The sequence below is a fragment of the Hippocampus comes genome, unplaced genomic scaffold, assembly GCF_001891065.2.
Source record: "Hippocampus comes isolate QL1 unplaced genomic scaffold, H_comes_QL1_v1.1 scaffold429, whole genome shotgun sequence".
NCBI lineage: Eukaryota > Metazoa > Chordata > Actinopteri > Syngnathiformes > Syngnathidae > Hippocampus > Hippocampus comes.
In genome coordinates this window covers 579,198-590,046 of record NW_017808402.1, presented here as the reverse complement: position 1 = coordinate 590,046, position 10,849 = coordinate 579,198, and the positions used below count along the sequence as shown (strand labels likewise).

At 48.6% G+C, this 10,849-nt stretch overlaps 1 protein-coding gene across 4 annotated transcripts in view; it reads right to left on the bottom strand.

Annotated features, from left to right (window-relative positions):
• Positions 1–10,849, bottom strand: part of LOC109508261 (triple functional domain protein-like) — a 48,829-nt gene that overhangs the window by 35,961 nt on the left and 2,019 nt on the right. For all 4 annotated transcript variants that reach the window (XR_002166631.1, XM_019858140.1, XM_019858141.1 and 1 more), the window contains one exon: positions 2,863–2,913. Coding sequence is in view for 3 of the 4 variants with exons in the window: in XM_019858140.1 (XP_019713699.1) it covers positions 2,863–2,913 (51 nt within the window). In the remaining variant the exon portion in view is untranslated. The remainder of the gene's footprint in view (positions 1–2,862; positions 2,914–10,849) is intronic.

The following is a 10,849-nucleotide window of genomic DNA, read 5'->3' as shown; positions in this document are numbered from 1 at the left end:
GGGGGGGGGGGTGTCATCCGACGGCACCATTGGCGCGAATGACTGACCAATGCCGGTCGGCTGCGGGCACAGCCGCAGCAGCTGCACCTAATCCTGGCATTCCTCGGCAGAGATATTCCAATCCGGGAGACAACCAAAACTGTGCGCTTTGCTCCAGTCGATACGCATTCCCCTGGAAAAGCCGGGGGCTAACGTTTCCGAGCAGACAGGCGCCTCGAGGTGTCGGCTAAGGGGTGTACATACACCAAGCTGTTCATCTGTGCCGCATTTTGGTCGGGCCAGGTTGCGGGAGGTCATCCTGAATGTTTGGAGCCGGCACATAATTACAACATGCCTGCACAGCATTTATGCGTCCTGACAAGCTGCTTAGCATGAAGACTTGACACTGACAGAAGAGGAGAGCTGGGAAAACATTTGTGCTCTGCTGGGATGGTTGCGGCGTGGCTCAATGGCAAAGAGCAAAGGCTGTGCCCGCACCGCTTTGTGACAAATGCACTGGCACCACATCTCAAGGGTGCAGCTTCATTAACTCGTGAGCTTGAATCAACCCATTAACACGTACATCGACTTTATTTGACAAGTTACGTAGTTGCTGAGTTTGAAAGGCTGATACGAGGGTTAACTGGACTTTGAATACAAGTTCTTCCCAAAATGTTTAAGGGCGTGGGGGTGCCAGGAGCTCTCCTTGAATTGATTTATCTCCTGTTGGAATACATGAAGTGGGCAGTGGCGAAATGGATATGGGACAACGCCCCCCACATAGAGAAAGGGCAAAGGATGCGAATGAAATTCTCCAGACGTCAATCGTCCTTTGCATCCTGCCTGAGAGGCAGTGTGCCTGCGAGCACAGTCACACTGTTCGCGAGTCATGCGTGTCAGGAAACATCAAAGGCCGGCTCCACTTTTTCAATGGTCGCAGCCTCTTGGGGGCTTTCAGGAGGTCAAGTTGGCATTAGATGGGCTTGATACAACAAAGCAGATTAGTTAAGTCAACCACAAGACGACTGTGTGACAAATACCTCCGCAGTGTTTCGCTTGGGGGAGAAAGACAGAAGGCGACGGCTGCCCAGACCGGGACAGATGGGACAGGTCCAAAGGGAGGGAGGGGCACAGTTCCCTTCATACCACAAAACGAGCTTTGCTGTCCGGGTTGAAGAGCGATGGCAAACGGTGTCAGAGCGTAATAGCTCCCTGGCAGCTGATTGGGATGCGCGGCCTGCGCGCCAGCTGTTGCGGGGCAAGAGAAACCAGAACGCTTGCACATGTGCGCTCCCCCACATAGCTGCCAAGTTTACGCATTGACCGCGTGCCAGAAATTCCTGTCGCAGTGATGTGTGGCAAGAGCGGGATTTCTCAAAGGTGGGATGGAGTTAGACAGGAATAGGACATGCGTGACCTGGAATCCTAACCTACATCCTCATTGCCTCATTGGGAGAAATGCACGATCCGGTGTTGATCGGGATCTACTCTTATTGTGCACACCGACTGTGTCTAGGAATTGGCTGCAAAAGCGGCACTCGTGCCATTACATTCCCAATCGCCGGCGGCTCCCGTTCTTGTCCTTCCTTCATTCGTTGGAGATGGCGTACGATGCCAAGAGCCTTCTTCGCCTTGTTGGGTTCTCTCCCTTGGTCCAGACCTCAAATGGCAGGGTAGGCTTACCAATTGAAAAGCAGGCCAAGGTTACCCCGGTGACCAGAAGATGACGAAGGAAAGAAAAAAAGGACGAGGAGAAAAGGCGGAGGAGGATGGCTCATCGGTGCCAAGCGTTCATTTCCGGATCTCCTCGTGGCAATCCAAGAACAAGCCGCAACAAAGCATAATGTTTAGCAATCTAATTATATTCTGAATACGGTCCGACTGCACGGTTAAGTTTTAATGACGAGAGGAGATTCAATGCAGGCCGTGGCGCTTGGCCCTCTGCTCGCGAGATTGTACTCGATACGAATGCGCCCTCTGCAGGTGAAACTGGCATTACATTCCAAGAGCAAAAATGCAATCGACTCCTCAACAGGACATTTTTTCAGGTTTGGGATGTATTTTGGAGCACGTCTACATTCGCATTCAAAGGAAATACAAAAGCAACAGCAAAAATGCTTTTCCGTCCGTCCGTCCGCCTGGCTTTGAAGGCGCAACAGTCATGACGTAACTGTTCCGCTCCTAACCCCGGCCCAGTCGGACCAGTCGTATCGCCGGGCCGACAGATGGGGAGAGTTAATCCCTGACAAATCTCTCGTAATGACTGGAAAGCGACAGAATCTAAAGAAAACTAGTGTGCGAAGAGTACTGGGAAGACACAGCGGCAGTGATGCCATGTAGCAATTGAATTCATGTTTTCATCGTATTGGTCAACGGGAGCCATTCCCAGCATTGCCCCCAGGCCTCGGTGCAACCTGCCAAATTCACTGGCCTCCTTTCGACGTTCGTTTATTTATCTCTTTCTTTTTACAACCAACGGGAGGTGATGTATCAAAACGTACCATCAGTTCCTCCTTTCGGGACGGAGATACACAACTACACCAGATTTCAAAGTACATCGACCCACATCAAACGATAAAATCCCCATCACAAAAAGGACAGCAGAGGGCTGAAATCCTCGATGGCCATGCGCATCTATCTGTAATCAAGCGAGAGAGTGAGAGAGTGAGAGAGGCCGCTGTCGCTACGGCGACGGGCACCCAATCGGGAGACGGAGGCGACAGTGAGGGGAGAGGGAGTCGAGGCGAGTGTGGTGGTGAGACATTACCGTGACAGTGGCCAGGCCTCATCCGGCAAACTAATAAAATAGACACTAGTCATGCGTGCGCAGACACATTTGAGGAGGGGCAAAAAAAAATCTGATGTGAGTTTGTGGCGTTTCACCTGCAATCTGACTGGACTCATCTCCTTTTGTCTCCTTAGGGAGGGATCCATCTGTAAGAAACACAAGACAGATCAAAATGAGCGTGAGGATGTCACCCACCCTGTCGGCAAACTGACCGGTTCATTTAATGACAGTGTCTTAAGATCATCAATCAGCATCTGTCGGTGCGACTCAAATTTGGTTTCAAGTCTGAACCAAACGATCCCCCGTTTAGCTTTATTGCTTCGCTATTTGGTATTTTAGCTTCACGTGAGGGGGGGCTGTTGATCTGTTTGGGCTGTTTAGGCGGCAATTGAGTTGGATCATTGATTCAAGCCAACCTAAACATACTGATATTAAACAAGGGATCCATCGATCCAATCAATTCTCTTCATGACGGGTGTGGATGAGCTGCATTCTTTCGCAGCCGATTCTGGGCGAGAGACCGGCGACAACCTGGATTGGTCGTCAACCAATCGCAGGGGAGGGAGCGGTCAAATGACAAATGAATAGATTTTTTTTTCTCCAAATTGTTATTTACAATGCTCCTCCCTCCTTCGACAAATTTACAGAGGCCTGATGTATAAAGCCCGCCCCCCCCCACACACACACACACACACAAAGACTCATGACAAGACTGCGCCCTAACAACAATGAGGCCACTGAGGCAGCCTATACATAGCGTGAGCAAGAGACTGTGTCGCTGCCGCCGTGACCGAAGCGAAGACGTGCTCCGTCTCAGTGTCACGCGGTGTCGAAATGTAAACACGGTGACTGGTCAAGCGGGTCAAGTGGGTGACTCAGCGGGCCACACGCGCTCCTGCCCGAGGGACTCCGCCTCGGACTGCTTCCTGTTGGACCTCAGAGGGGACATTCCGGTTTCTAACTGGCGTCAACACCGAGTAAAGTCGAGGCAGGTGTCTGACGACAAAGGTGTTTGCCAAGGATTCCTGGAAGAAGCCTTCCAGGAGGGCGTCAAGTCGTGGCAAAGGAGGATGGCAAAGTGTGTTTGACTCTGGGGTTGCACTCGGAGGAATACTTGTAGTTTGCATTTTGTATATGAAATGCATCTTTTATGACACCGGGCCCGGATCTTTCATCTCATCGCTTTCATAAACAAATCACTGGTGTGCACTGCCCAAAAAAAAATCTATCATTTGGCTTCATCTTTCCCAAAAAACATGTTCTGTCCAAAAAACATGTTTACAGTTTGAACAAAAGATCACGAGTGCCAATCATGGGAAACAGAACTGTACAAATTGCAAACACGCGCGTCTTATGGTATAGTTTACCTTAAAACCGCACAGCCCAGACACAGGCTTCGCGTATTAGCTTTGCACGCAACTGCTGTATGGGCAAAGTGTGGTTGTTTGTCAAGCACTTCAAAAGGCTCTCAGGGAAGCCGGTGATCACTTCAGAGAACGAACGGGGCGCCATGCGGGAGAATCAACACACACCCCCAAAAAATCAAATCAAATCCGAAACATACTTTGCATTTTTTGCAATGCCCAAAACGCGGACATAGACTGCAGCGTGCAACGATGCAATGCTGGGGCCGCCCGCATTGCATCACTATGTAAACAACAGACGAAACACAGATCCAAACCATCAGCATAGATACGACATTCACACACTCAAGTGGCGAAGCGGTGGAATGCACACAGACACACGTTACATGCATTCACAGCAAACTGCTCGGAAAAAAATTGGACAGGTCACACACACGCTTCTACAAGCACCGCTGAGGAAATGACGAGGCTTGATCTCCTTCAACGCCGGACGTCTCGCGTCTATGAAATGTGCTCTCGGGGTACAGTGAACTCACATAGACCTCAGTCGCGTCGCCTCAAAGCGAGCACGCTGCGCTCAAACAGCTCCCTCTTGTCCCAGACGCTGGCCCGTTTCTGTGTCACGGCCCACGTGAACACAAGACCACCCTCGCTACGGGCCCCTGCTTTCCCCTTCTCGGCAGGCACACTCATCGCTTGACTCACGAGCAGGCAAGAACGAAGCCCCTTCATTTGGAGAATACTTTTCGTCTTGGTCACGCCGATTCAAATGGAGACGTCAGGCAGGAAAACTATTCAAGGCCTACTCGTGTTGAAGTCCTTCTGCCGAGGACGATATCCAGTGAACGAGCAAAGAATGCGATCGAAACACTTGCGCGGAGGTGAGACAGAAACTTGTGAGCGTTACCTCAAGCTGTGAAACTGCCAAAAACAAACAGTTCAGCTTGAACCTGAAGTGACACCTGAAGTGTCGCCCAGTTGTTGTGGCACCAAACGTTAAAAACGGATCAATCCATTTGCCTTTGTGGCATCGTTGGAGGATTACAGGTATGTCCAGGGCCCTGACTATTATAGGAGTACGTTTTTTTTTGGGGGGGGGGCTAATTTTTCTGGAGTCACAGCCATAATATTAACAGAATAAAGTTTGAGTTTTTCATTGCAACCTCATTTCTTAAAAATACCACTCGAAGTATTGCAGGAGTTTGCGAGACGATATTTTGTCGCTGTCGCATAAACAGATGAATCAGACATCTTTACGCTAGCGAGTTGTTCTTCATTCCAGCCAAATGTCACGCAGCAAATAAACACACGCTTATGTTTTGACGGGCACCGATGACTTTCACTTCAGGCAATCAGAACTTCCCCCTTGGCTTGATACTTCCTTCGCTGAGGCATGGCGTACTCGGGAATGAGAATTAAAGCCGAAGGCTACCTCGGTCCGGGGCAGTCCGTTTTCTATTTGCGGAAAAACTGCAAAAAAATTAACAATTAAAAAACGGAACGGTCCTAATGAGATGCCAGCAAACAAGGACGAGTCATTAGCTTCATTGCTGGCACCGCCGGAGTATGCAAAACCAACGCAACCGATGAGCCGGCAGGGCAGCAGTGGTTTATGTCGCCCGTGTGTTATCAGCTCGGCTCTCGTGGAACCCTGGCGCCTTATTTTGACCATGCAAAAGCTTTCAACAAATCGCTCAAGATTAGAGTAGGCACTGTACAAGGAGAAATTGTCGTTCATCCCCCAACGGAGATGCTCGGAAGTGATACGAGATAAAAGATTTTTACAAATATATTTATATTCTATACTACAGGCCAAAGTGGGGATGGTTGGTTGCCGCTCTAGTTGCTAGCAAAGACGACAGGCTGGATGGAGCAAGGAGAGATCAGGTACACTCATCGATGTCCTTTTTGCTTCCAGTCCTTAGATTAAGAAAAGTCGCGGGTAAGAAGTAGATAGTGACCGAGGCCCCCCCCCCCCCACCCCAAAAAAAAACATTTTGCAAGAGAAACGGGCAACAGTGAGTTAGCTAGCACCTTTGCATGCTCTAGAGACGAGAGCGCAGGCAAAAGGAGTACAACGCTCTTTCAGGACCTGTCCTAGTTTGGTGAAGTCTTCACTGCCTTTTTTTTTTTCTTTTTTCAAAGGCCCTCCCTGTTAAATGCGTATCCTAGTTGCGTCAAGTGCAAGGAGGTTTTTCGAACAATATCTGCACAAGGCAGGGCAGACAGCGGCTTCTGCTTTCCACCGCTGCAACAAGAATGCACTGAGAAATGATTCTCTCCAAGTCGTGATGTCACGGCGTCTCGCAACCAACGTGTAGCCACCTACGTCGTGCTCTCTCTCGCTTTTGTCCTCCTGATTCTCTCCTTTAAAATTGTTGGAAAAGGAGAAATATCGCGAAGGAGAGCTCAGCAGATGAGAGGAGTTGGGGGGCGGGAGGGGGGGGGTCAACCCCACAGGGAGGCAAGAGGTTTGTACATGAGCGTGTGCAGAGTGTACTGATGTTTTGTTTGTTGTAAGGGAAAAGCAAAACAAGACAAGCACTTTGATAAGCACATCGACCAAACACCTCAACACTGCAGCAGCAACGACGAATCGACTCATTGAAGCCCAAAGGTCTTCCAAGAGCCTTCTTTACGCCAAAGCGAACAAAATGTCATTTATTATGCCACGTTTACATGACGATGGGTTTCGATCTATCCTCGAGCTCTCTGGCGCAAAGACACACAACAAAATGACGCTACGTATCGCTCGAGGTCAGTTGGCCTTTGTCGTATCTAGTCTGAGGCTTTTTGTGGAAGTTGTAAAGTCTAACGGGCCTTGACTGACGTGGTTTTAAAATAGAGGCTTGTTAGTCACGACAGGTGGTGGGAAATTGTGTCGTGATGAAACCTAGTTCGTGTAAATCTCGATGAAAACAGACCTGGGCTTCAAGGTTGCAAAGGAGTAGGTCCTTTGCACAGGCCTTGGACGGAAACCTTTGGATGTCAAAAGTGCCACGGGGAGGATTAGTCGTCTCCTTGGTTCAAAAGGAAAAAGCCAGCTGCAGTTTAGTTGTTTCTTGCTATCCTGACCTGACGATCGAGTTTTCATCGGAAAATGTCACACGAGCCAGGGTCAGAGAACATGACTGAACCGGGCCAAGAAAAAGTCCAACGTCATCCTTTTCATTTTCTTATCTGAACCAAAACTGACCAAAATGTGGCTTCCATTCACCACAACCGATGCAAAGATTGAGCGAATCGTGTCAAGGTCATGTTCAGTCACGTATTCCACGAGCAGTACAGTTCACTTCCAATACATTTGGCCACCTCTCCCGGGGCGTGTGTTTTCACCGCAGGCGGCCGTGGGTGGGATGCTGATAGCTTTGTCAGTGACATAAAGTGCGACATCATTCCATACAAGTGGTTCAGCTTGTAATTTGCCAATTAACGAAATAAAAGCTGCTTTCACGCCGCCCTTTGCAGCAAATTGGCACATCGGCGGCATAAGAGTGCGCGCCCAGCCAATTAGTTGCTTAAAAACTGTATCGGTGCAACGCCGACAAGTGCTTTAGCAACGACAATATTCATTTTTCACCTTTGAAAACTTTTCGAGAAGCAGCGACTAAACGGCTAGTTTTGTGCGCGTCATCCACCCCCACCAACTTCCACAAAGGAACTAAACTAGGACTTCAGTTCCTGAAAGCCACATAAAAAATACACACCGGCGCAGAACAAACACGTCTGGATTAGGTTAGCGTGTAATCCAATGACCTCTCACCTCTCGTAGGCCCGAGGCCCTTCATGCTGGACGCACGGCCCCACCACTAAATTTTTACTGCTACTCTGCTGAAGAACGTTGGCACAATGACAATCTTAGGAAATGGGTCGCTGTGATTCATCGGTCCGTGCGAATCACGACCCGAGCTCACACTGACGCCTGACAGTCACGATTCCATTCTTCAAATCGGGTTGTTGGTCGAACGCATCCGGCAAAGGCCAAATAGTTCACACTGAGCTCTGGAATTCAATCTGCGGCGCTTTGTTCCAGTTTAGGCTCGTATTGTCGAGGTGCACCGAAAGGCCGGCGCATGACGTCATGCGGGCTTCGGGGTCCCGGCGAGCGCCGAGCGGCGCGGTGCGGCGCATGGCTTCGCTCATCGTGCTCTCATTGAATAATTACAGTGTGCGGCGCAGCCAGGCATGTGGGATGAATTTTTCCATTTCTTTCTTTTTTTGGGGGGCGATGGAACCCAACTATGAGGTCACAACATTTTCCCCCTTCTTTGCTCGTTCGTTCCCATGACAGTGCCCAAAATCTTGGCGTCGGCACTTGCATCTTCATGGGAATACGACGACGACGACGTCACCGTTTAACGACCTGCATAATTCAACAGTGGCTGGTCAGTTTGCGCTTATCTGAGCTAACACAATTTCCTGCCAGATGGGCTTCCACCACTAAAATCTTGAGTGTTTCACACAGGAAACTATTATTGGACTGATGCACGTATTCGAAAAGCCTCCCTCGGTTTACCTTGTGACATCCACTCTACGAATAGAAGCTTTTGGGACCCTGACGTTATTGCTACAAGATGTTGGCAGAGTCATGCTGGAACTGCTGGAACAGAAAAGGGCCTTCCCCAAGCTGTTCCTACAACGTTGGGAGCGTAAAATAGTCCAAAAAAAAAAATGTCTTCATAAGACAAGCTAATATTGGGAGAGAACTAAGGAGTCTAGTCCAGCCCGTTATTAAAATACTCGACTAGGATGGCCAGATAAAGCGAGTTGAACATCAAACTCTCTCTCCTTCGGGTAGAGCGTTACCAAAGCCGCGCAAACAACTGCAGACATTGAACTACGTCATTGCAAAGCCAAAGTAAACCTGACCCAGATGACCAGTCGTCCTGTCGTATCACCTTGTGATAAGAAAAAAGGCCGCAGAACTAATTTAGCAAAATGCGCTCAAGGAAGCTCAACTAAGAGTCTTATTCCATTTTTTGTGGGGTTTTTTTTTTTTTGGTTTTTGTTTTTTTTCCCCCCAGACGTCTTTGCATTGAGCCTGAAGGGAAACCTCAATCAGTCTCCATCTCCGGGATCAATATCCATTAGCAACGTGTGTGTGTGTGTGTGTGTGTGTGTGTGTGTGTGTGTGTGTGTGTGTGTGTGTGTGTGTGTGTGTGTGTGTGTGCGCGCAAACCTCTTCCTGGGTGAATGGGCCTGAGTCATAAATGTAGGCTCTGAATCAAATTTCCATCCCTGGGCCGCTAGCTTGCTAAACACACAAACACACACCGCCGCTCATTCAAACATACCGGAAACGGCCAAGGTGCTGCCTCGAAATGTTCATTCATGAAGTCTGGATGATACGGACTTTGTGCCAGCCGCACAAGAAAAGCCCGCATGACCGACTTGCAATAAACGTTTGGAATCAATATTGAAGTCATGTGCAAAGCGACGTTCCTGGCATGAAACGAGTTGATGATTGACAAGAGGCCACAACAAACCTCCCCCGTCTCTGTGCAGCGAAGCCAAGATATTAATTCCAGTCTGGAAGGGGAAAAAAGAGAAGAGGAGGGAAGGCTTTTTTTTTCTTTAATTGTCACCGCGCATCAGCGCAAACCGTCCTGACACGATGCAACAAGAATGACAGAGGAAGGAAACGCGCAACAACAGACAACGTCGGATTGACAAAAAGCAACGCCGAGGGAAAAGGATGATGAGGTTGAAGATGAGGATGTAGGGAAGGGGAGGGAGGGTGCGTATAGCCTGTGGGCAGACACGCAAAATTGTGCAAGTCTGAACAAGAGACCCAGGATGGAGGAAGAAGCTGCGAGTGCAAAACGAGAGCTTGTATGTCACACTCTGGCCTTCCGTTAGCTCTGTACTACGTGTACAAAGCAAAAGGTACAAGATCTCGAGTCAGGTTGTAGCGGTTCCGCAACTGGCATTATCTAGCTCCATCTGGGATCACTGCACTGGGTTTTGGAACATTTTAATTCACATTTATTTCAAGCAACAAGTGTCACCATGCGCCTGGTACATTTAGTTCACTGTTCAATCCCATTTAGAGCAGCCTCGAGTAAGCAAAACTGAGTTTGCATTATTAAAACAAAACAAAATGTGAGGGGCGGGGATTACTGTGAACCATTTGGGGTCACCATCCTCACATTCCACTCGACAACATCCAGGAGTCTGTGTGTGTGAGGCTTTCAAATGTGAGGCCCTGGCCTGGTGAGTGACATGGGAGGCAGCGAATGAGAGTGTCAAATTTGCTGGCGTGAGCACACATTAGCGACAATATTATATACAAACGGTACAATACATTCTAACAAGTGGCGGAGGGCCATTTTAAATTCTATTGGCAATCGTAGTCATGCTGTTGTTAAACGTTAAGACTTGCTCTGCAGTGGGGTCACTGCACTTAATCTTCTCGTTTTAAATGTGAAATGACCCTCCCTTTTTTTTTTTTTTTTTGGAACACTCTTTTCCTCCCAGCTCGTCTCACACAGAGTGGTGCGTGAGTCAGCGGTAACCTTATTTCGTGTGGAAAATTAGCACTGCAAAACTTTGATCGTTTCAGCCCGTGACACGAGCTCAACTGCGAATTAGTAAATCAATACATCAAGAATAGGCAGGAGTCAAACAATCAGGAAGCTGTTCATCTTTTAAGTGTAATGTAAGAGGAGTTTGAAATTATATTTGTTTTAGGATCATATTTCTGGATATAGTTAAAATC